Source organism: Syngnathoides biaculeatus, chromosome 2 (genome assembly GCF_019802595.1).
Source record: "Syngnathoides biaculeatus isolate LvHL_M chromosome 2, ASM1980259v1, whole genome shotgun sequence".
In the NCBI taxonomy this organism is placed as follows: domain Eukaryota; kingdom Metazoa; phylum Chordata; class Actinopteri; order Syngnathiformes; family Syngnathidae; genus Syngnathoides; species Syngnathoides biaculeatus.
The window spans coordinates 27,441,577-27,466,836 of NC_084641.1; the positions used below are offsets into that span (position 1 = coordinate 27,441,577).

General features: G+C 44.2%; 3 protein-coding genes and 1 long non-coding RNA gene across 7 annotated transcripts in view; 2 read left to right on the plus strand and 2 right to left on the minus strand.

Moving 5' to 3' along the window:
• On the plus strand, window positions 1–12,782 carry eps8l3b (EPS8 signaling adaptor L3b). The gene is given in 19 exon segments (XM_061844765.1): window positions 1–318; window positions 756–859; window positions 1,977–2,098; window positions 3,336–3,400; window positions 3,483–3,641; window positions 5,391–5,540; window positions 5,658–5,743; window positions 5,835–5,968; window positions 8,778–8,893; window positions 9,039–9,168; window positions 9,254–9,324; window positions 9,396–9,470; window positions 11,047–11,173; window positions 11,176–11,191; window positions 11,258–11,513; window positions 11,651–11,764; window positions 11,844–11,938; window positions 12,003–12,135; window positions 12,203–12,782. Coding segments are annotated over 18 exon segments (1,926 nt in total). The 5' UTR covers window positions 1–318; window positions 756–821; the 3' UTR covers window positions 12,242–12,782.
• LOC133513737 (glutathione S-transferase Mu 3-like) lies at window positions 12,496–16,545 on the minus strand. Its single transcript, XM_061844790.1, has 8 exons — window positions 16,411–16,545; window positions 15,205–15,280; window positions 15,070–15,134; window positions 14,912–14,993; window positions 13,207–13,304; window positions 13,043–13,138; window positions 12,853–12,963; window positions 12,496–12,780 (listed from the first exon to the last, which is right to left on the minus strand). Exons 1-8 carry the CDS (start codon window positions 16,450–16,452, stop codon window positions 12,685–12,687), a joined length of 666 nt encoding a protein of 221 aa, XP_061700774.1. The 5' UTR covers window positions 16,453–16,545; the 3' UTR covers window positions 12,496–12,684.
• LOC133513745 (uncharacterized) overlaps window positions 16,493–25,260 on the plus strand; it is a 17,100-nt gene continuing 8,332 nt past the window's right edge. The window contains exons 1-2 of the long non-coding RNA XR_009798593.1: window positions 16,493–16,607; window positions 19,084–19,211. This is a non-coding gene — a long non-coding RNA (uncharacterized LOC133513745). The remainder of the gene's footprint in view (window positions 16,608–19,083; window positions 19,212–25,260) is intronic.
• The window catches only part of ampd2b (adenosine monophosphate deaminase 2b), a 26,981-nt gene continuing 18,332 nt past the window's right edge, over window positions 16,612–25,260 (minus strand). For 3 of the 4 annotated variants that reach the window (XM_061844752.1, XM_061844735.1, XM_061844740.1), the window contains exons 15-18: window positions 24,109–24,229; window positions 21,666–21,839; window positions 20,641–20,751; window positions 17,783–18,726 (exon numbers count right to left, since the gene is read on the minus strand). In XM_061844752.1, coding sequence (XP_061700736.1) covers window positions 18,511–18,726; window positions 20,641–20,751; window positions 21,666–21,839; window positions 24,109–24,229 — 622 coding nt within the window. In that variant the 3' untranslated portion in view covers window positions 17,783–18,510. Of the gene's footprint in view, window positions 16,678–17,782; window positions 18,727–20,640; window positions 20,752–21,665; window positions 21,840–24,108; window positions 24,230–25,260 lie in introns of those variants that run through there. The other variant, XR_009798588.1, reaches the window with a different exon arrangement.

Consider the following 25,260-nt stretch of genomic DNA (forward strand, 5'->3'; position numbering starts at 1 on the left):
CAGTCCACATTTTCAGTGTTTCCAGGCACATTCGTCATTTATACGGCCATCAAGTTTCCATCTTGCCTAATAATTACACAATGATTGTTCTCTGAAGTCTTGAACAAGCATTAAACCTTTGCAAGGAAACGCCAGCGTTGGGGAAACCTTTGGACTCATAACCGCCGCCTCGGATCGCGATCCGCCCATGCCGAGCCTGCCGACCTTCGATCGCGACTCCGGCGAGCAGGAAGCGATGGGAATATTTTACGTTCTTATGCCGTGTGATGAAGACGTGTTCCTAAACGTGGAATAATGCCACTGGCGCAAAACTGACAGGTAACGTGATTCAAACCGTCTAAACTTCAGCATGAAATATTTTAATTTTGTCTTTGTTGTGTTTTTGTGCAACTTAGATTTGTGGCCCAAAATATTGAAGAATTTTGATGTATTTCATTTAAAAAAAAAAAAAAAAACACTTTATCCTGTTATTTTTCATTCTTGATCCTTTTATCAATTTTTTTTAACCAGTGTATGTTTTATATGCATAAGTGATGCAACCGTGTGCTTGTTTTGTAAATTTTGTGGCTTGCGCCGAATGTCCTTTAACTCATTCATTGGACTTTTATAAGCTTTGTGTTTTCGTTTGCGTTAACATGTCAAAATTGGTAAACAGTGATTCATGCAGGAGTACATAATCACCCTGCCTTGTTTGTTTAAGGCGTGCTTGCGATACATAATGCATGACATCATATTGTGACACTTTCCCTTTGCAGGTTTCGAGCGGGTTCGCCGTTGATTATTTTTTTTAACTTGGAAAACCCGGAAAAAAAAGATTGAAAATGTTGGGAAATTCTCGCCCCTTTTCTTACTCCCCACGGTGAGTGTCATTTTTAACGTGTGGTGTTAAATAGCACGATATATATATATATTTTTTTTTTGAAAGCATGGATGGGAACAATATTAATAATGTATTTTTTAAATGTTTGTATGTTCTCTGGTGTGCCTGCCGAGCTATAATGTAATTTTTTTTTTTGTGAAAATGTGTCTGAAGCAGCTGTTCTGTACTTCTGCCCCGCTGTTATGAAACAGTTATCATAATAACCACCCGCACACACACACACTGCCTAAGTCAGTGGTGTCCAAACTATGGCCAGGGGGCCATTTGTGGCCCATCTTTTTTTATTTTTTAATGCTGTATGTACTGTATCAGGCGGCACGGGTGGTTCAGATGGAAAAAGCCTTGGCCTCACTGTTCTGAGGTCCCGGGTTCAATCCCGGACCCAGCTGTGTGGAGTTTGCGTGCTCTCCCCGTGCCTGTGTGGGTTTTCTCCGGGGACTCCGGTTTCCTCCCACATCCCAAAAACACGCGACATTAATTGGACACTCTAAATTGTCCTGAGGTGTGATTGTCAGTGCGGCTGTTGGTCTCGATGTGCCCTGCGATTGGCTGGCAACCAGTTCAGGGTGTACCCCGCCTCCTGCCCGAGCTGGGATAGGCACCGGTGCTCCCCGTGACCCTTGTGAGGATAAGCGGCAAAAGAAAATGGCTGGATGGATGGAAAAATGGCCAGTTTTGTTTGCCTGCATTCATTAGTACGACTTTGTGCGCCGGGCGGCAATGCAAAAGAAGAGAAGAAAAATGTTTTTCCATCTCTCACGTTTTTGTTTTCTTCCAATCACGTGACTAAAATATCACAATAAGTTCTATTCACAGTGCTCTGATAGTGGACATGCTTCAACCGGACCACCAGATATAAAGTGCGAATAGCGATTATTGTGCTAGTTCTGCTTCATAGCAAGATCCACTACAGATCGGTTTTGTTTTGGTCCTACATTTCTGTCATTTCTGCGAGAAATGCGCTAGTTTTGGGGGCAAGAGTTAATCACAGTAGCTATAGCTCCGAATCACTCCAGAAAGGGAATCACAGTCTCCTTTAAACCTGTAATACAACAGATACAGACGGGTGAATAAAAGACCTTTAATTGTGTTCGAGGGGTTTCCCGGCAGAAGAGCCCCCCCAGTCGAGGTGGGCTTTCCAACAAGATGACTCCAGGGCGTCGTCACCTCAGAGCTCTCAGAGAAATGTGTCCAGACCGAGTGCCAAATCCATATACAGTAAGATGACACCTGACAGAACAAATAGTTACTAGTTGTTGGACAAAAGCCATCCGAGTATTTCTTCGAAAATTTTGTACTTGTATGCTCTTTGTCCTCACCAGTAAGACAGCACAGCCCACTTGTGCAACAACTGTTTTACTGGTAAAGTTTTTTTTTTTTTTGTTTTTTTTTCTACTACTAGTGGCGCTTTTGACCTACTAGTACGATATCCCTCATATCCAGCATGATGGCGACTTGTGCATTATTGTTTGTAAGATTTGTCCTCACGAGTAGGACAACTACATGTTACTAGTGGCGAAAAATTTTGCTACTGCAATTTCCGGCCTACAAGCCGCTTTCAACCCTGCATTTTATGCGGCGCTAGAGTTAGCGCGCCTGGTTATAAGCCTCGGTACACAGAGTTTAATGCTAGCGCGGCGCTAGTGTTAAATTCTTTCCTTATAACCAAGTGTGGTCTGTAGGCCGGGAATTATGGCAGTTTATAGCACTTTATCACGAGTACTAGTTGAACTCGTCAACTAGTGAGTGCACAGTTTTGCCTCATTAGTAATATGTAGGTGTCCTATTAATTTGTAGAAATGTCATCCTGTAGTTTAGACAAGTAAGGCCAAGTCATTCTGCTGGCGTGCCCTCGTTGCTCTACTAGTGTGCCGAATTGCAGACACCTCGAAAATATTTAGAATATGGTTTATTTCAGTACTCATAGATTTTATAGATTCATTAAACACTTGGTGGGTTCTGCCTTATTTATACATAAAATATATTTGTTAATATTGTTGTTTCTAGGGAAGGCAAATTTTGGGTTTTCATTTGCTGCAACTTATCATCTAATTTATTTTTTAAAACATGAAATATTTCATGCTGAGTGTGTTTTGTGCATTTCTAAGAGTTTTGCTTTTTAATAGAACTACTTAACTAGTTAAGGCTTTTGGCGCTAACTTATTGACATTTACAGTAGTAGTTCCACACTAGTTGTGCATAGATGTGTAATTTTGGACCATTTTCCTTCACTAGTAAAATGTACTTTTCCTACCAGAGACATATAGCAGTGAAAGCTAGTAGTGGGGAAAAAACTTTACTGGTAAGACAAAGCTGTTGTATCAGTTTATTGATTTGTCCTACTAATGAGGACAAAGAGCATACTAGTACACAGACCTTAATCTGGACATCAAGGATATGGAATAAACTGAAATTAATATCAGCACATGTTGTAACTTCAAAACTCTGCCTCTAGTGCAGAGAAAGGAGTACTCGGAGGTGCTGACCAGGCAGTCCGACAACCTTAACGTCAGAGTAGAGGTAAAATCGACGACGCGTGCGCCGATGCTCGGCCCGGCCCCCGCGCAAACTCGCCGCCTCACGCCCTGAACGCCCGACGCAGCACCTGCTCACCTGCGAGCTGGACGGCCAGCAGCTGAGCACGGCGGACGAGTGCGTGGCCAAGCTCAAGAGGCTGAACGCCAAAGGTCGTCTGTGGCCTCAGGAGATGATCATGGAGGCCCAAGGAGGATACCTGCTGCTCCTCGACATCGAGAGCAAAGTCAGTCATTTTCATTTTCATGTCATTTTCCACATTGCATGTCCTCTTTCGGGTCACGGTTGAACTAGGCAACTTTATTTATACAGTACAGGATGGCACATATCATACACAATGTAACGCACAGTGCTTTGTGTGATTAAAAGCATTTTAAAAACAAAAGTACAGATTTATAAAAGAGCTGACCAAAAAAATGTAATAAAAATAAATAATCCAAAAAAGATAAAAAGATGCTCTAAAAAGCTCAATCAGAAGAGAAATCAGGGGTAAAAAAAAAAAAAAAAAAAAACAATACCGTGATTCCTGGCCTATAGAGCGCACCTGATTATAAGCCTCACCCAGTACGTTTGTAAAGGAAATACCATTTGGTACATAGATAAGCCGCACCTGTGCCCACATTGAACCCCAAATTGAAACACAAGATGTTTACAAAGAAAGACTGTACACAGAGAGTTTTCAACGTTTTAATACCTTAGCTTAGCTTAACATAGCAACAACATGGTAGCACAAACAAACCAAAAAAATACCTGAATCACTGAGATGCGGTAGTAACACAGCAGCAACACAGTAGGACAGTGCAAGCGCAGCGCTAACACGGCCGGACCGGTAAACATCACTTCGTTGGCACATATATTCCACCGGTCTCACGCTTCCCTTTTCTGTGCCCCCTTGCGGCTGTTAGAAAAAATGCATAAATTAGCTGCATCACCGCATAAGCCGCAGGGTTGAACGCATGTGGAAAAAAGTCGCGGCTTGTAGGCCGGAAATTACGGTAATAACCTGGACTTAAAAACATTCACATGGGGTTGCACTCACTTCTGTTCGCCGTTATTTCAATCATGTGCATCTTAGTGGGGCAATGCTTCTTCAACATTTGCTTTGCGTGTTGAGCTGCACTATCTGATCTTAAGTCTGCAGATCTCACAGTCCTACTGGTTTTACAATCCATTCGCATTACTTTAATCCATTCGCACTTTATACCGCGTTGTGATTTGTAGACCAGGAGCAGAACTTTAAAGTTTATTACATAGCTGACTGACTCTGTTCTGGTTTGGACACTGTATATGTAGGATCTGGATTCCTTTTCCAAGTAGTTGCGGGGTAGCACGGTATTATGGTGCTTAGCACATCTTTGTCACGGTTCAAGTCTCAGCTTCAACTCTCCTGAGGACAAGTGCAAAAGAAAGTAGAAGGTTGAACTATCATGAAATGATAATAAATGTTTGAAAAGTCAAAAAAGGGGAAAAAAATGGGAGAAACATATGCTGCCATCCAAGCAATGTCTTTTTCATGGATGCACCTTTCAGCAAGACCAATTCCTCGTGGGTTGTACATACTTCGCCAATAAAGCTGATTCTGATTGTGATTCTGACAATGCCACACCAAATTCTTCACGTGTGACAACAGGGCGGTTTTGTGGTAAAAGATTGCAGCTACTAGACTGGCCTGCCTGCAGTCCAGAACTGTCTCCCATTAAAAACGTGTAGCGCATTACAAAGCGTAAAATACGGCAATGGAGACACCAGACTGTTGAACAGTTGAAGCTGTACATCAAGCCAGAATGGAAAGAAAGAATTCCACCTCCAAAGTAATCTATAAAAAAAAGGCGAAAAAACAGAAACAAAAGGGAAACCCAGAAATAAACATGGCTAACAAATGAGAGTGTATCTTTCCTGCATCAGTCTTCAGAGCATGTTGCGCGTCTCCATGTTTTCCTCCAAACGAGATAAACCCTGCTCTCTTGGTTCAAAGGCCGAGCTGGAGGCCCTTCCGCTCATGAACGTCCAGCAGAGCAAAGCCGTGTTGGACAGCTGCGCTTACGACTCCCTGCTGTTGGTCACCGTCAGGGAACGCAGCAAGCGCTTCCCCCAGGTCTTCATCTTCCAGTGCGAGGAGACTCGGGTGAGTAATCATTCGGCAGCAATACGACCAACAAGCTTTTTGTCCCTCAGCTCGATGAACGGGTAAGATCAGGTGGCTGTTCATGATAAACTGCTGTATGTTTCAAAAAAATTAAAGGCGGATCTCCTCAAGAGTGACCTAGATAAGTTGTTCCAAGGGGGAAGGGACCCTATGGAACCGCGCAGGGAGCAGGCAGTCATCAGGTACAATAGTCCAGACCACAAAAAACTGCAAACGCTCATGGAAAAATCAAGTTAGTTTTACTCGGTCCTTTTTTCTTTTTTTGTCTCCCAGGAGTAACCTGAATAACATCATCGGCCTTCAAGATCCGGGAAGCTTCCAGCAGCCTGGACCTCGTCCTGCGCAAGAAAGAAGCTCACCGCTGCCCCCGGCGTGGCCTGCCCCGCCGTGGGCTGACAGAGAACCTGGTAAACTCACCTTTGAGATGAATGTCGTCGTAATTTGCGGGAGCGCTGGCATTCCCTCGCATGTTGGTATAATAGAAGACAATCATAACCAAAGTTGGGTCACTTATGTGCAGTATTCTCCGTAATTTTGATTGAGTCGCTGTCATTGCGGAACATCCTCCTTCATCGAAACAGGATGTTGAATTTTCGCTTTGCTTGTGGTGAACTAATATACAGGTTTTACTTTTTGGGAAAAAAAAATGGAATAAATGGAGTTTGCCTCGATATTTGAAAAATAATATTCCACCGCCTTATGTTTTCCGTGTTAGCGTACAAGTAAGTGCTCCTCCTTTGTGATTTCTGTCACATAGAGTAAAAGATCCAGGGCACAATACTGCGTCTTTGTCACGCAGTCGGGTCTTCAATAAATGCAGTTCGAAACATATTGTCGTCCACCTTGGCTATGTTTGAGTAACGGGAGCTCAGGGATCGAAAATGGCCGCCGTTCGAGGTAGCCCAACGGGTGACGTCACGTGAAAACAACCTATAGATTCTGCTTTTATCAACGGAATGTCCAGAGAGGTTGAGTATTTGCCGGACATGCATGTGTGAGCAAGGTGTCCTACGAACCTGGCTCAGTAACACCCGATTTGTTAGGAGGAATAGGCCAAATTTCTCGTCGACTATGGGTTGTTTTCACGTGACGTCGCCCGTAGCGCTGCCTCGAACGGCGGCCATTTTCCATCCCTGAGCTCCGTTACTCATACATAGGCAAGGTGGACGACATTATGTTTCTAACTGCATTTATTGAAGACGCGACCGACAGCACATCAACCCCAGACTGACTATTAGGCTACCTGGCATGCACACATCATGGGACTTAGGACTGCGTCACAAAGGTGCAGTATTATGCCCTTGATCTTTTACTCCATGTGACAGAAATCACGGAGGAGGAGCACTTAGCTGTATGCTAACACGGAAATCGAAAGGCGGGGGAATATTATTTTTCGAATATCGAGGCAAACTCCATTTATTGCATTTTTTTTCCAAAAAGTAAAACCTGTATATTATTTCACCACAAGCAAAGCGAAATGTTTATTAATTTGTTCAACCCATTCATGGGCAGCGTCCCATTTTTGGGACATCACGATTTTCACACATTATATCCTTCAGTTTATCAAAATATTTAAGTGTTTTAATCTGAATCCATAATTTGGTATCAGGAGAGGATAACTCGTCAAAGTTGGCACCGAGTTATTTCCCTTTTCCCTTCCTGACCCAACATGGCTGCCTCAAATTATCATCTAACTTAACCATAAATGAAAAAGAAGTGTTATTTCCTTGATTGTGGCCTGTTCGGAGACTTATCTAAATAAGGCAAAAAATTACCACCCTGCCCATGAATGGGTTAAAATTTGATGACAATCTCAGAAAGACAAAAGAATAATCAAATCCAGTATTTCACAAAATTCTCGAATCTTTCAAGTGACTAACAAAAAAGGATCTTAACTGTAATGTTGGCCTTCTGAAAAGAGGATCGATTAAGCTTGTTAGCTTAGCTCGGCGACGCATCGGCACGATGGAGGTTGAGACCGGGCAGCGGGATAGCGGCGTCGGGCGCTCGTCCACAAAGCAGAGTCTCCGTGAAGCACGTCCAAAGTATTTCGTCGGAAGCGTTAGACGATGTCCCCGCTTACGCGGCCGGACTTGTGTCCCGGATCGCGAGGGTTTGAAGACCGCGCCGACTCGGAACTCGGGGAAAAAACTTCAGCGAATTGGCGAGAGTTGTTGAAAAATAGTCAGAAGAAGGCTCTCTGATGGTTAGCCCGTGAAACACGGAGAGCAGTCCGGAAACCTCCACGCTGGTAGGCGTTAGGTAGAGAGTTTAAATGGCGGCGCGCAGTGGCATGTGGCTAATTCAGCAAAAAAAAAAATGTGACGACACTGAAAACAACCCATTGTGAGAAGTGTGTGGAAGGAAATCCAAATCTTTTGACCCAAGTCATACAGTTTTAAAGGTACTGATACCAAATAATAATGAAACATGTTTTGAAAGTAATGAAAAATTGTCCCTCTGGCATTTAGCCAATCAAACTAATTTGGGTAATCCTAGTTGAATTAAAAGAGGAAAAGTTTATTCTGATTTTATGTCAGACAGTGAGCAAAAAAAAAAACCAAAAAAAAACAGAGGGGAGGCTTTTTATGCAGTGTCGGTAACAACCGTAATTCCCGGCCTACAGAGCGCACGAGGTTATAAGCCTCACCCAGTACATTTGTAGAGGAAATACCATTTGGTACATACATACGTTCCCACGTTGAAAATCGAGATATTTACAAAGACAAGACGGTACACAGAGAGGCTAACGTTAATACTAGCTAACAGGGCCGGTTGAAAAAAAAATACTGGTAAAAATCACTGAGACACGGCAGTTACACGCTAACGCAGCGCTAACAGGGTCGGACCGGTAAAAGTCACTTCCTTGGCACATATATTCCACTGGTCTCACTCTTACCTTTTACTGCTCGAGTGCGTCCTCGCGACCGTGAGGAAAAAAATGCACAAATTAGCCGCGTCGCCGCATAAACCGCAGGGTTGAAACCCTGTGAAAAAAAAAAATTGCGGATTATAGCCCGGAAATTACGGTATCTTGTTTCAACTGTACATTTGTCGGTAAAAAAATATTTGCATCATCAGTATAAAGGCAGAATGGCTACTGGATCTCTTAGATTGGACCTCATGGGACTGTACAAGTGTCCTCAATGTCATTGCAGGCCTGAATATGCTCGTGTATTTTTCATTTTTCATTCATTTTTTTTTTTCAATTCAAAGACATTCCTCCTCCTCATTTTGACCCCCCAGAAGAGGAGGGCAGATACCGACGTGATCTCGGCGGACCCCGGAGCAATCCAGATGTTGCCGAGATGACAGACGTTGAGAGGAACACGGTCAGGATTGCCACGAAAGCCAAAAAGTCTCCATCTACTCATCACAACCATAAATGTTTACATTTATTTTGTATTTCGATATTTGTATCTGAACCCACTCGCCGCTGCGCAAGTATTTCACTAGCTCGCATTCCCGTTCCCACAGGAGATTCTAAACCACGTTTTGGATGACCTGGAGATCTTTATGGGCAAAGTATTGGCCGCGACGTCGCCCGCTTTCGACAAAAGCAAAAACAAAGGCGGGTTTGTCAAAAAGAGCCCCTCCCAAAGCCGAGGTAAAGGCCCAACCTCTTTTATCGTTCTCGACGTGCCGTACGGAAGTGATCGTACAAACTTGACGCGTTCCTTCGCCCCCCCCAGCTGCCCGTCTGCCCCCTTCCCAGGAATTTGTCTCCTGCCTTCAGAAAATTAAATACGGATTCAATCTGTTGGTAAGTAGGCAGATTCCCCCTCGCCGGTGACCCGTAATTGTGCGACCGCAACATTGTTCTGTTGCGAAAAGGCTCAACTTGACGGCTTGCTGGTCAACACCAGCGCGCCCGAATATGTCCACTACCTCTTCAACAGTTTAGCAACGGTAAGTAAGCTCCCACATATTCACAATACTGTACTTCCGTCCACTTGGGTGCAGGAGTGGCACTACTACACGACTACTCCAGTACTCACACTCTCTATTTAGGTAGGTTTTTTTTCCAAAGGTCAAATGTCATGAAATTGATGATTTTTAGTCCGTTTATTAATAATAAAAAAAAATGGCAGCCGGAACGGGCCCATCTGTTTTTTTTTCACCACAAAACATGATTTTGACGTATGTGGCTTTTTGTAACTCCCGCCGTGAAAATCCTCTCAAGGGATTCGTTTTCGACAAGGAGCAGGAAGCGGCGTTGGAGGCAGTAGCGCGCTCAATCGGACTCGTTTGTTTCTATTAGTTTTGCCTGCGGGAAGGTAGCTCGTTGTTCCTTCGTGTTAGCCAAAATGCCGGCTCGTTGCATTGCTGGATATTGTTCGAACTCTCGGGAGGATGGATTCACTCTTCACGCTTTTCAAAAAGATCCAGTTCGTAGTGAAAAATGGACTGCACGGGTGCAGAGGGCGAGAGCTTCGTGGTTTCCAAATGACAGGTATAGGTGGGTATCCAGCTACTTAAAAAAAAAAAAAAAAAAAAATTGTTTGGGGCAGACCACGTAATCCGTCTCTCATAATGTAACAAGATCTGCGTGCATATGACGGGAGTGCTAAATGTGCTGATTTTTTTTTTTTTTTTTTTTCCAACCGGCCCTGTTAGCGCCACGCTAGCGTCTTGCTGCTGTGTCTCAGTCATTTAGGTATGTTTTTTTTTTTTTTTTTTTTTTAACGGCCCTGTTAGTACCACACTAGCATTAGCGCGCATAGCTGTTACTGCTGTGTCTCAGTGATTTTACCGGTATGTTTTTTTTTTTTTTTTTTTTTTTTTTTTAAACCGGTGTCAGTCTGAGCGCTTCCCTGTGCTGGCATGTTGCTGTGTCTCGATGATTTTTATCATTTTTTTTTTTTTTAAACCGGCCCTGTTAGTGCGACACTAACATTAGCACCGCGCTAGCTCTTGCTGCTGTGTCTCAGCGATTTTTACCGGTATGTTTTTATATTTTTTCTCTAATCAGCCCTGTTAGCGCCGTGCTAGCGTCTTGCTGCTGTGTCTCAGCGATTTTTGCCAGTATGTTTTTTTTTTTTTTTTTTAACCGGTGTGACAGTCTTAGCGCTTCCCCGTGCTGGCGTGTTGTCTGTGTTTTTACCAGTATTTTTTTTAATTTAACCGACCCTGTTAGCGTCGCTGCTGCGTTGCTGCCGTGTCTGGCATTTAGTTGTGTTTTTTTTTTAACCGGTCCTGTTAGTGCAGTGCTACCGTGTTGCTACTGTGTAGCTGCCACGGCCTGTTCGTTTTTCCATGTCGTTGCTATGTTAAGCTAAGGCATTAAAAAATATCTCGTGTTTCAATGTGGGCACTTGCGACTTTTACACAAGTGCGGCTTATGTATGTAGCAAATGTTTTTTCCTTTACAAATGTACTGCGTGAGGCTTATAATCAGGTGCGCTCTGTAGGCTGGAAATTACGGAATATGCATAAAGGAAGCTAGCTCAATCATTTTGAAAACGTCCCTCTGTTTCCTGCACAGATCGTGCCTCACTACCATTCCCACCTGCCCCCGACCGTCGTCTCACCACTGCTGACGGAGGCAACTCTGCGGTTGCTCAGGCAGGCGGTCAGCCCGGAAGAGGGCAAACTCTGGAGGTCTCTGGGAGACGGTGGAACATCCCCAGGTAGCGGCGCAAGTTGACTTCTCGGAGCCATCGTTCACGAGGACATTAATTCGGTTTCCCCAACAGGTCTCGATGGCCCGATGACGACGTCCCACCTTACGTCCCGGAGTTCTACGACGGTTGGCGGCCTCCTGCCCCTCCGACCAAGCCCGCCCAACTCCCTTTTCAGAACGGAAAACTGAGCAGGAGCAGCAGCCAGCGCTTACCCCCGGGACGACCCGACGGTCGCGCCAAGGAGGGTCGCGATCACGTGCGGGTCATGTATGACTTCATGGCTCGCAACAACAGGGAGCTCAGTGTTCTGAAGGGGGAAGTGGTTGAGGTGAGCTGTCAAGAGAGACTATGTTGCCGTTTTTAGGATTATGAGGTGGTCCTTAGGAACACTTGTCCCCTGTAAGTGGTTCTTGGGCCCAAAAAGTTTGAGAGCTTCCAATGTGGCGCTGTATTAACTTTCAAAAGGTGGTTCAGAGGTCCAAGCAATGGTGGCTTGTCCGCAACAACCGCGGGGTGGAAGGCAACGTTCCCCAGAACGTTCTGGAACCCGTGAGGAGCGGATTGCCAGCGGAGGAAGTGGTGCGTTCGCCTCACTTCGAGGGGGATTGATTGCATATTTTCACGTCGTTTCATTCACCTTCGTCCCCCTTCGGCTCAGCGCCCCCTAACCCGCGCCGGCCCCCCGACTCTCGACATGGTCTCCTCGCCTGCAGAAGTCAGAGCGTGGCTGCAGTACAAAGGCTTCTCCAAAGTGTAAGCGGCACGATTCAGATTTTGACGTGGCGCGACGATGATGTCGCGTTCTCTTCCCGAGCAGCACCGTGGGCAGCCTCGGGGTGCTGACTGGCAAAATGCTGCTCCAGATGGGAAAAGATGACATGAGGACCGTGTGTCCGGAAGAAGGAGCCAAGGTCTTCTTCCAGCTTCAGGCCATTAAATCAGCGATTGCGGTAAGTTGCGTAGATACAAAATGTATCACAAACACCCCGACGCACGCTTATATCTTTTTCCCTGCAGCTTGCGAGTGAACCACCTGGCCCGTGCGTTCCCTACTAACGACCAAGTCCGAGGATTTTTCTCCACGATAGTCATCCACTAATCAATATGGATTTTTGTGTAATTTTTTTTTTTTTGGTGCCGTCAATCTTGCGAATCTTGCTTGTGTAAGTGTATGCACAAACTTAATTGCAGATATTTATCAAAAAGGAAAAAAAAAAAAAAATCAAATGATAATCTAGGGAAAAAAAAAAAGCATTGCTGGACACCAAGTCATTTATGGCAAGATAGACGTAAAGAATAAAGTTGCAAACTGCGAAAGAGATCACGTTTAATCTGCTGAACGCCGCCACGTTTAACAGGTCTCGAAAAGCGGCTTTTCAAAATGTCAGCATTATCTTCGGAATCCAATCCACAAATGTAGTACTGGATACGGGAAGACTGTTTTGGACGACTGTAGAATTTTGCTGAAGATTATTTGTACTTTATTTCTTGGGACTTCTTTACTCTTTCTTGTTGCCCCATTTGGCCATCTTGTTGTTGACGGGGGTCTTCATGAATCTGTTCGATTTCATGTAGGCGGCAATCTTCTCGAGTCCCTGCAATGGCAACAGAAAAAGTGACTGGCTGTCACCTTAATCAAGAGGAGACACCCCCACCCCCCCGTTCACCTCAAAACAATCCAGAAAGTCTTGGAGATTCTTGAAGTCAGCTAGGCAGGTGGGCTGAAACATCCTGTGTTGGTCCAACAGCTCGTACATGATGAAGTCCACGAACGTAATCTGTTAGCAAGAGAGCCATTTTCACCGTTGCCACTTCCGTCCTGCCTTTCACTTTCTGTCCGGCGAACAAACTCGACACCTTTTCACCAGCGAACCACTTCCGGCCTCCCAAGAATTTAGAGAACTGCTTCAGCACATCCGGCAGTGCTTGCAGGTACCCTGGCTTCAACTTGTCCTGAAGTCATCAGCGGAGATTAAGCGATGTGGGACTCGAGTCGCGTCCACTCCGAAACTGATACTCACAAAGTCGGTGTAACACAACCTCACAAAGCCATTCCGAAAGTCCATCGCCTGGTTCTCCAAGATGTCCACACGGACCTTCTCATCCTCGCTCTGTCCACCTGGGGAACAGTTTAGCACAATTGGTGGCCGAGACCGGAAGAAATTGGTTTGGCTTCTGAAATGGGGGACGTTCGTTTATAAAAGGCATACGAAACAGTACAGAGTACATTTCTGACTCAATCTGATCATATTTTCTATTACCATAATTCCCAGCCTACAGAGCGCACCTGGTTATAAGCATCGGTACACAGTTTAATGCTAGCGCCGCGCTAATGCTAACACTAGTGCTGACGCTAGCATTAAACTATTTACTGAGGCTTACAACCAGGTGCGCCAAGGCTAGTGTCGCGCTAACGCTAGCACCACATAAACGTAAAATAAAAAGGGTTGAAAGCGTGTGGAAAAAAGTCGCAGCTTGTAGGCCGGAAATGACGATATTTGTACTTCATGACATTCATCTACTAGATGTGAAGGGACACTGAGCGCACCTGGTTATAAGCCTCAGTACACAGAGTTTAACGCTAGCGCCCCGCTAACGCTAGCACCGTGCTAGCGTTAGACTGTTTACCGAGGTTTATAACCAGGTGCGCCAAGGCTAGTGTCGCGTTAACGGTAGCGCCACATAAACGTAAAATAAAAAGGGTTGAAAGTGTGTGGGGAAAAAAAGTTACAGCTTGGAGGCTGGAAATTACAGTATTTTTACTTTGACATTCATCTACTAGATGTGAAGCAACACAGATCATGTTAATTAGGGGTGTCCCAATTTGATCTTTGAGATTCCTTCCAATGTTAGCAAGGATCTAAAAATCACGTGACCTCGTAGATGGTTATTGGATTCCACGTTCCCATTTGGGAATTTTTTTTCCAGCTGCGCCTGGATGGCGCGCAGAGCCCACGAGATCGCTACAACAGTTCGCTAAGGTGCTAGCACAGTAGCAAGGAGTAGGTGTGAATAATACCAACATCATGGCCTTTATTTATTTTTGTGTTTAAAAAAAAAAAATAATTTGCAGGCGCAAAGCTAACCATGAAAAAAAAACATTGATGAGCTAAAGGAAACTAGCATTGGTCTCGAAGATCTTGGCTCGCTCATGATGATGAAGCCGTGAAACCATACAATCACCATAGTCGGTTTTATATGGTTCAAACTGTGAAAAATTAGTTATAATAATGATATTCAAGTGTGATTTCGATTTTCTTACTGCATATGTGTATCATATGCACCAAGCTACCCCTCAGAGGCAAAGATGTGCAAGGCGGTCAAAAACTAAATCTCTACTGTGTCGAGAACTATTTGTTGCACGCGGCGAACGCAAGTGTTGTTCCTCCCACATACGGACAAACAAAAATAATTTAACTGTTATTTTACACTTAGTATAATTTGTATTTACTACTGATATTTTGCATGATTTACTAATGTATTCTTTCATGTATGTTAAGCAGTGGTTATGTAGCAAATCAAATATATTTATTTTTCAGGATTTCCTAATATGAATCATATAATTTATATTTACTGCGACATAAGCAAAGGATGTGTGACTGTTGCTGATATTGGATTAGATCGGTATCGGATCAAAAGGTGCAAAACCAGAATCGGGACATCTCTAACATTCAGGATTTTTCACAAAAGTAGGACATGCGTACAGTAAATACTGAAATATCTTACATAAATTGTGCTTCCGGGCAATATATCTCATGATTGCGTTGCTCTGCACGATCTTCCTGTCGCCGTCCTCCAAGTACGGCAACTGCAACGACGTTATGAAACGTCAATCATAAATCTTTAAGTACGGCGGTGAAGGCGCCGTCAAAGCCGTCACTCACGTTGGGAAAGTCCATCCCGAGATGGGGCTTCACGTCAAACCAGCAGCTCTTGTCGTAGTCGGGCGCTGCATTGGGAGGAACGCGTCGGTAAAGGCAACGGCGCGAAGCGGATCTTTGCGGGTCGCGGAGTTTTACCTTCCCCGCACGAAAAGAACTTCTCCTCGTACGGCGTCTCCGTGTACTCCAGCAGCAGGCGAATAGGCTGAGCCAGCTGCGGGGGGAAAGGAAGAACACCGGTTTTATTCAGTTGTTTAAGAATACTCGGACGTGTTGCGTCTTGCGTTCACGAGCGTGGGCCGAGAAGAAGCCCCGTCTTGAAGATGTCGGAAAGTGACAACTTGGCACACCGCAACTTAATGGAATACATGAACTTAATTAATTCATTGACTTATTTTTCTAAAATGTTTTCATTAAGATTATTGGCTGTCTCTGCTGCAGGGTGGATGCAGGCGCTCCCTTGAGCTGCTTTTACTGCCCCTGAAACTACGACACATGCCATTTATGACTGTCTCAATATCATATTTTTCTTTGCATATTTTAAACGCGTATTCATGATCACTCAATTGATTGGCTGCCGGATGTCGCATGATTTCTGCTGCCTTTCAGGCTGAGGCACGTGACCCATAAAGTGCATGTGACCATTCAAAAATTAAATGCCGGGTTAAAAAAAAAAAACACTAATCCACTAACACAATAGAAGCCTTTTACAGTCCAGAAGATATTAATATAATTTTATTTCATAATGGTTGCTATCGTTTGACACACAATGGCCAATTATTCTCATACCACACCTGCGTCGTCCTGTGAAATTTCGCAACTGACTTTTAGTTTCAATTAAAAACTACTATTTACGCTTCTATTCAGAATATTTTTTGTCCTAGTTTGTAATACAATTTTGAACTTAATCGTTAATTAATGTGAAGTTATGAACCGAGGTCACGTGCCACCCATAAAAGGATACAAATGAGCCTAAACGAATAAAAAAAACCACGACGGCTCGTTCACGAAACCTAAAATGCTCACGTTGTCGTTTTTTTTTTTTTTTTTTTTTTTGGGGGGGGAGCAAATTCCCGAGGGAGTTTTTTATTGTTGTGCGTCCTGGCCAAGAACCGTCACGCAAGCTAGCATTAGCATTAGCTGCAGAAACTGCAAGTTTCCACTGCAATAACGCACGCACAAACAGACACGCGCACGCGTGTTTAATGTCATTTTGTTTGGTTATGACCATTGCGGTACCGACAGAATGCTAACTTTTAACATTACACAGCAATGTGGGGAGGAAATATTAGATTATGAGTGAACATTTGAAGAAAAAGATGTCGTGAAGATCGCAGAACTCACCCCGCGAATGTCCCAATAAGCTAATTTCAACTTGGCTCCCATTTTTGTCGACTTGAGTTTTGGCTCGCTTGCCTGAGTCGCTGCAGCTTCCAGAAGGCGTGAGGACGGACAACCGGAAAGTTTGGTTGGGAGGTCTTCAAATGCACTCGTCCGAGTGGGCGGGGTTCATTGAGGATCAACAGCCGACTTGGAAAAAGGTTTGCATTTCCTCCGTTTTCGACACATTTCCAGCCGTCTTTCCAGCTCAGTCGCGCAGGGGATCGTATACTACGTAAATAAATCTAAATTGAATTTTCTTTCAAAATAAGGAACTTTCAGTTTCCTACCGGTGTAGACTGTTTTCGACCATGTGACTCCATCTAGGGCCCGCGGCCATGTTGGATGGGTTCACTCTACTGACGCGCCGTTCACTAATGCTCTTGGAGTTACACAAATTTCGTACGTCTGTTAAAAGTGACGCATGACGGCTAAAAAGACTTTGGAAAGTTATTGGGGTTCATTAGATGTTGTTTCAAGAAACCATTACGACAAGAAGTGTGCTTTGATCGACAATATCGACCCATATGCCTTGGAGAAACACAAATGCAGCACACAAATGTGGGCGTCGGTAACCTATCCAAACATCGTCCACGATTTCCTCTTCTCGACAACCGCTTATACCGTAGACCAACTAAAGAATTCTAAAGGTCTGGAGGCCTAAAACCAGTTCATCAATGGCCGGGTTCGTCATGCGGCGGTATCCATTGGAAGCAACCTGTGCAATTTAAATATGTACCCCATGATTACAGTCAGCGTTGTGTTAAATTATGCTGATTATACCAACGAAAGAGGTGTAGATTATTATTCTCGGTTTTGTTACCGAGAGGGAGAGAGAGGTTCAACTAGGTCAGCATTTTTAACTCAACTCACGAAACAGCTAGCGGTGCGGTAACTCTATTATAATGAAACAGAAAATACAGATTTTGGAGACACACGAGTGTTGCGCTTGGCTGCTAGATCGGCTCTGCTAATACGAGACAGCTACGGTTAGGCCGTTTGGTTGCTACCTGCTCTGTTTTCTTGCACTGGTTTTTGATCACAGCTCGCGGTCGAAAGAAAGACAACGGCCATTTTCGTTCGCGCAACCGATAACATAGTCTTGAGCCCCCGTTCGTCCTTGCACCCCCCCCCCCGTGAGTCCGTAGTTGTACTAAAGTCACTCTGACACCATGTTGAGATTTGCTGTCCTGTTATCGAATAACGTAGACGCGAGTCCAACTGTACTTTTTAACGTGGGTGATATTTATTTCGCTTTGTCCGCTGCCAACCTCTCTAGCTCAAATCCCCTTATCATCTCGATTTTCACGTGACTTCTTTCTTTATTCCTCACGAGTGCCTCAATCACTTTTTACAGTGTTTGTTTGTTAAAGGACTTTCAAGATAAAAGATCAAACGATAACCGTAGACAAAACATTACAGTATACACTAATCGCTTCCTAGCCGTCATATGTAGACGCAATCTTGCCCTCCAAAATGGCGTTGTAAACAAAAAAAAACACGTGGTTGCCTAAAACAAGGGCCAAAAACTTGAAAGTGAACATTTATCATTCTTTTTTTTTTTTACATTAACAGAGGCAACGTTAACGTGTATTTCACAAAAATAACCTACAGTACAGGACCACGTGAAACGAGGCAAACATTCCCTAGAACCGCAACTTGTATTTCACAAGACACCAACGCAAAAAAATGAAATTACAAACATTTCTCAACCGAGTTTCATTTCCCCAAACGATTCACGGTATGATGGCTTCGGCTAACCCCGCGCGAGCGGCCCAAGTGAACGTACGTCGCCTGTCTCCGGTCTTGCGGGCAGTCCCAGGCAAGGCGATACCGCGACAACCGAACAAACGCCGATGAAGTCGATGACGACGGCTCCAGTCGCGCCGCTCGCAAGTTATGGCGATAAACACAAATAAAAACATTTCGAGACCTGACAATAGAATAACTCACTGAAAGAAACGAGCACGACTTGTCGGGAAATTCTCAGCTGGCCACGACGGCGGAAGTATTCGAACGCAAACGTGTCGAAAGTTGCGATGCAGGGCAAACGACGAGGACCGTTCATTGCGTTCGTTGCGTCGCAGCCGTGCAAAGACCCTCCTCCTCCTCGATGGTGTCCAGCTCGTCCGTGCGGATGGCCTGCGTGATCAAATTGAGTTCCTCGCACATGGTCTCGTAGCGGTACGCCACTCGGATGTCCGGGACGTTCGTGCGCCGGATGTCGTTGCTCTCCTGGCCTTCCTTGACGTAGTCCGGCCCGAGCCAGTAGCTCTTCACCTAGCCCGGGACAGGGATAAGCTCAACTTTTTTTGGACTGATTCCCAAACGGTGTGCTGCGGCACGTCAGTCATCACACGGTCTGAAAAAGTCTGTTCATTAACTAGAAAATAATGGATCTTTGCAAAATTATTTCTGTTCGATATAGTGGCCGGTGGAACAATTACCCTAATTTCCGACCTGTAAGCCGCACTTTTTTAACATGCTTTCAACCCTGCGGCTTAAGCGGGTATTCGGCTAATTTGTGCATTTTTTACTAACGGCCGCAAAGGGGTCACTCGAGCGGGAAAGGTAAGAGACCGGTGGAATACATGTGCCGAGGAAGTGACTTTTACCGGTATGTTTTTGCCCTGTTAGCGCCCACTGATCCAAAAAAAAAAAAAAAGACTGGATGGCTCATTGGCCACCAAAATGAAGTCGCCGTCTGCCATCTTGGTACTCCCAATTAATCGTCAGTTTTGTGGCTGTGAGAAAACATTCCGCAGGTAAGTTTGAAAGATTTACTTTGACACTGTTAAAGTTTCTTTGTAAAGTTTTTTTTTATTTTTTAAATTTTCTGATGAGCTTAATTCACTCGAACAAAGTTTTGTTTACGGTTGTTGTTGTTCACCTCTGCTTCGCCTTTATAGGCCGACGTTTTTTGGCGAAAAAGCAATGTCAATATTTTCCCAAACTTCATCAGTGGAGAAGCAAGAAAACACATTTTCTGTGAATTTTTTGATGAATTTCATAAGACGGAACTTTGCAAATTGAATTTGATTTTGCAAGGAAACAAGTTGAAATTTTCTGACGTCACAGAGACAAATGAACAATGTATTTAGCATGTATTTTCCCGTCACGAGTCTTTATTTCCAAAAATATATCGAACTTTGATATTTTTATGACACAAAATGTTTAGTTTTTTGCTATGTTATGATGCTAGCGCTTCACAGCGTATTTTGGGAAAAGTTAACATGTCATGGAAATCAGGCCCTATAGGTACTATGCAAGATTTCTTGGTAGCCACGGTGTTCTATGTCTTTCCTTTGCACTTGGCCTTTTTTTGGCTTACCAAAAATCCTTCATGTTACCAAAACTGAAAAAATGTCAAGCTCACACGACGAGTTTATATTCTTCATGCCAAACTTTGAGAAAAACGACGTCTTTTTAGTTTTTTTAGAAGAGTTAGCGCCACACTGGTGTTAGCGCCGAGGTAGCGTTAGCGCCGCGCTAGCATTTTGGTGGTGTCTTACTGCCGCGTCTTCAGTGATTTAAGTATGTATTTTTTTTTTTTTTTTAAACCGGCCCTGTTAGTGCTGCACTACCATGTAGCTTTATTTATTTTATTTTTAACCGGTATGTTTTTTTGTTTTCTTACCAGCCCTGCTCATGCTACCGTGTTGTTGCTATGTTAAGCTAAGCTCTTTCTTTGTAAATATGTCGTGTTTCAATGTGGGCACTTGCGGCTTTTTACACAGGTGCGGCTTGTGTGTGTGTACCAAATGGTATTTCCTTTCCAAATGTACTGGGTGAGGCTTATAATCAGCTGCGCTCCGTAGGCCGGGAATTACGGCATATATTCCACAAAATGACAATCCGGTGGATTGTTGCAAAGTGGCGACCCACTTTTTTAAGAGATTAAGAACAATAAAGCATTTTGTCTATTAAAATACATTATAAACGCAGTTTCAAATGAGCTTTTTGGTACTTAAAAAAAAAAAAAAAAAATATGAATGAGTTACTTTTTTACACGTGTGCATCCACCTGCGGTCATTCATACAACCTTTTCTGTTCATCTTTTAAGCATGTACTCATATGCATATGATGTGGTGGCGTGCCAAGGCTCAATCAAGCGTGGGAAACTAATATACAGAAGCGAAGCTCTCGGCACGGTCTATTATTATTATTATTTTTAAAATGAGTCACCGTGGATACCTTATGAGAGAATCCGCTCATCAGCACGCTGTTTCTGGCCAGCTCGCACATGTCGCAAGAGCTCAGCTTCCACACTTGAGCGGCGATGCTGTACTCCTCCATCAGGGGCTCCTGCAAGGGAAGCGCCCTTTGCGTTCATCCGTCCATTTTCTTTGCCGCTTATCCTCACAAGGGCATGCCGGAGCCTATCCCGGCTGTCAATGGACGCCCTGAACTGGTCGCCAGCCAATCGCAGGGCACACAGAGAGAAACAGCCGCACTCACAATCACACCGAGGGGCAATTTGGTGTCCAATTCATGTCGCATGTTTTGGGGACGTGGGAGGAAACCGGAGTGGTCGGAGACAAACCCACGCAGGCACGGGGGGAACACAGAAACTCCGGGATTGAACCCGAGACCTCAGAACTGTGAGGCACCCGCCTTGTCCTGCCCATTGAAACAAAAATGTGTAAATATAAATGAATAAATATCGTGTTCAAGTGTACTTCATTGGACTAGTAACACAACATCTTTCACATTTTCTGGAACTTGTGGCACTTAAGGTGCGTTTTCCATTTTGCAGAAAATTTAAGACTGAAGTCTGCCTTATGGTCACAGAAATATGGTACATATCATAAACAGGTTTTTTTTTATACTGCATCCATTATTTGCAGGGGGGTGGGGGGAGGTAAGGAAACCGGAGTGCCCACAAGGGAGAAAACCCACGCAGGCACGGGGGAGGACATGCGCACTCCACACAGGCGGGTCCGGGATCGAACTTGGGACCTCAGAACCGTGAGCCCAACGCTTTCCAGCTGGAGCCACCGTGCCAACCGCCTTTGTATTCTGTTTATTAAAATAATGCCGTGATTGGGTCATTTTTTTGACCTTTGACTTTGAACCTGAGGCGGGGTCCACCCAGTGACTGGTCCAAAGCACATAAACAGCGAACCCCCCACGCGTTTGCGGTTTGGTATTTGTTAAAAAAAAAAAAAAAAAAAAAGATAGTTATTCACTGAAAATCCCACCGATTCGCTCAGGCTGACCTTGGTAAAGTGGAACTGCAGAGGGTCGTCGGTGGACAGAGAGACCATCAGGCCTCTGGAGAGGTACTCGGGCAGAGGGTTGCGGTGGTAGCTCAGGAACAGACTGTTGTTGCTGAGCGGGGACATGGCGATGCCGATCTGCGCCAAATAGTACAGATACTGAAGCACGGGAGCCTGCGGACAGATAATCACTCGTCGGTTAATCACTAATAAATTTTACATCTGGACTGTGACTGTACTTTATCAAAATGGTCACTCGGGGGAACAAATTGTAGCGGCACTTGTCGGTTCTGGGTCATTGTGGTACAGTGGTGCCTCGGTTCTCCGCCGCAATCTGTTCCATGAAACGGTTTGAAAAGGGAATTGTTCGAAAACCAAATCGATGTTTCCCATTACAGTGAATGGATAAAGAAATAATGCGTTCCAAGCCAAAAAAAAAAAATGTATTTTAAGCATGTTTTTTTTAGCTTTTCCTGATAATAAACAGCATAGTAGAAAACCTTTCGCACAAATCGGTTTTCGAATGACAATCGGTATTCGCACGCCCCAACCAGCTGACCCACGATGATCTGCTGTTGAGCTTTCGAACGCACCCCCGAAAAAAAAGGGAAAAGACGTAACGCGCGCAGCGCAACCGGTCGACTCACACGTTTCTCTGCTCGCAGACGTTTCCCAGTACTGTCATAACTTTTTTTTTCCAAATTGAGCAACATTAACCCCCGATCACAGTTACAAAGAAGGCAAGGGGAACTGCCGGTGCCGAAAAAAGGGAAGCGGTGCGTAAAAACTGTCGACTTCAAGAAGCATTGGATAGCCGAGCACGAAGCCGGTGGGCGTGAACTTCATCGCCCGAATAAAGCTGAATGTTGCGGTGCATTGCAAAATTTTCATGATGTTGTTATGAGCCGCTTCAGAAAACTGCTTAAAAGATGGCAGAAACAAACAGATCCGTTCTTTGTGAAAAAGGGACGAGTCACCCCCACCGAAGACATTTGAAACTGTTGTTTTGCATCGCTTTTTTCTTTTGTTCCATTAACCCTACCTCTAATTGCGTTACGTACTTTCTGTGCAAATAAAAAAACTATTTTCCCCTCCCATTATTGCCCGTTTAAAGTTATTCTGCACTTTTGTAAATTAAAAAAAAAAAGGTTTACAAGACTGGAGGCCGAGTCACTACAGATACGGCAATGCGCTCCCAGTCAAGCATACTCTACTAGGCTAGAGCATACATTTTAAGCAAAAAATAAATATAATTCTAAAATGATTTAATTATATAAAATATTTAAACTATACATGTATTTCTACTATGCAGTTTCTTATCAGGAAAAGCTAAAAAAAATTGCTTTAAAAACATTTTTTAGACTTGGAACGCATTATTTCATTTTCCATTCATTGCAATGGGAAAACGTGCTTTGGTTTTCAAACGTTTTTGGTTTTCAACCAGCCTTCTGGAATGGATTGTGTTCGAGAACCTGTACTTTATATAATAAAATAATTGATGAAATATATTTATTTTTTTTGCTCAATATGTATGCTTTAGGAGTAGAGTACGCTAGGCTGGGAGTGCATTGCCGTATCCGTAGCGACTCGGCCCCCAGCCTTGTAAACCTTTTTTTTTTTTTTATTTACAAAAGTGCAGAATAACTTTAAACGGGCAATAATGGGAGGGGAAAATGTCTTCGGTGGGGGTGACTCGTCCCTTTTTCACAAAGAACGGATCTAATGTTTGTTTCTGCCATCTTTTAAGCAGTTTTCTGAAGCGGATCATAACAACATCATGAAAATTTTGCAATGCTCCGCAACATTCAGACTCTTTTTTTTTTTTTTATTTACAAAAGTGCAGAATAACTTTAAACGGGCAATAATGGGAGGGGAAAATGTCTTCGGTGGGGGTGACTCGTCCCTTTTTCACAAAGAACGGATCTAATGTTTGTTTCTGCCATCTTTTAAGCAGTTTTCTGAAGCGGATCATAACAACATCATGAAAATTTTGCAATGCTCCGCAACATTCAGACTCTTTTTTTTTTTTTTTTTACTAACAAATATGAAGAATAACCCAATGTCATTTGTTTCTGCCATCATGTCATCACGACGTCATTAAAATTTTGGGGTGCCCCGCTACATTCGGATTTATTGGGGCGATGAAGTTCGACGAAATTATGGATCTCGTTCCGCTTGGCACAAACAACAGTCGCTACGGGGACACGCCTGTGTACAAGGGCTGCGTTATACAGAATAACAAAAGTGTGCTGCTTGTGCCGTGCGCGTTATGTCATTTCCCGGGTTTTTTCCCGGGAGCGCGTTCGAATAGACAGGAACAAAACGCGTCGTGGGTTGGGCCAGCTGCTTGCGCCGCGTGCGTTCGAGTACCGATTTTTGCTCTAAAACAGAAATTTTTGTTCGAAAACCGAGGCTTTACCGCATCGGGGGGGGGGGGTCCCACCTTCCGAAGCAGGAGCCCGTGGGAGATGTTCTCCGACAGCATGAAACCAGACACCAGGTGATGGATGGGGCCGGCCTCGCCGCAGTGAGGACGTAGTACGAGGCTGTGGAAGCCTCGCTGTCTGGATTCCAAAAAGAAAACAAACATCAGCGAGGAGGAGACCGCAACTTTCTGCCTCATGTTGAACTGTATTGTGACCGCGTGGATCGTCCACGGCGACTGCAATGCTGCAGAACCTACAAATGATTCTGTTTATAGAATTTTGAAAACAGAACAGGCAAGGGTTTTTTTGCATGCTCTAAAGTTCTTTTCCTCTCCTGTGAGATCTTTGTTTTCCAACTTAAATGCCGCTGATCTAACTGAACGGGATTTAGTGATGTCTGCCTCCCGGTTTTGAGGTCTGGGGTTCAGATTTCGGCTCCAGGCAAGTCTGTTTTCTCCGGCTTCCTCCCACGTTCCATAACTATGCATGCTAGATTCATTGAAGGGCGGCACGGTAAAGCGTTGGCCTCACACTTCTGAGGTCCAGGGTTCAATCCCGGACCAGCCTGTGTGGAGTTTGCAGGTTCTCCTCCCAAGCACTCCGGTTTCTTCCCACATCCCCAAAACATGCAACATTAAGTGGACACTCCAAATTGCCCGTAGGTGTGATTGTGAGTCTGACTGTTTGTCTCTATGTGCCCTGCGATTAGGTAGCAACCGGTTCAGGGTGTACCCCGCCCCCTGCCCGTTGACAGCTGGGATAGTCTCCAGCACTCCCACGACCCTCGCGAGGATATGCGGCAAAGGAAATGGATGGATGGATTCATTGAAGAGCCAAAATTGGTCATAGATGTAGATGTGTAAATGCCTCTAAATGTCTGTCAACTCGACAGTGCCAACATCGTTTGCTAAGTTGCAGTTCACCAGGAAATCAGACCTAACCAATCAAATGTCCAAGATGAGTTCATTTAAAATGTGTAGAATGGAGAAATGTAAGTTTTGGCCTACAAATGGATTAAATTCCCTAAAACATTTTGGCAACGAATACCAAAGGGCAAATATTCTTTTACAGGACCCCCACATATAATAAGAGCTGTAAAAGGAACATAAAAACAGACAGACAAAGCCATGTTATTTGTGGATGACCAAAATGAAAAACATTTGAAAGTG

Excerpts from the sequence above, each read along its gene's own strand:
- LOC133513737 (XM_061844790.1), bottom strand. The coding sequence starts at position 16,452 with ATGGGAGCCAAGTTGAAATTAGCTTATTGGGACATTCGCGGG. Across the intron at positions 14,994-15,069 it reads TCGGGATGGACTTTCCCAAC|TTGCCGTACTTGGAGGACGG; the intron begins GTGAGTGACGGC and ends ACGTCGTTGCAG. Across the intron at positions 12,781-12,852 it reads ACTTTCTGGATTGTTTTGAG|GGACTCGAGAAGATTGCCGC; the intron begins GTGAACGGGGGG and ends TTGCCATTGCAG.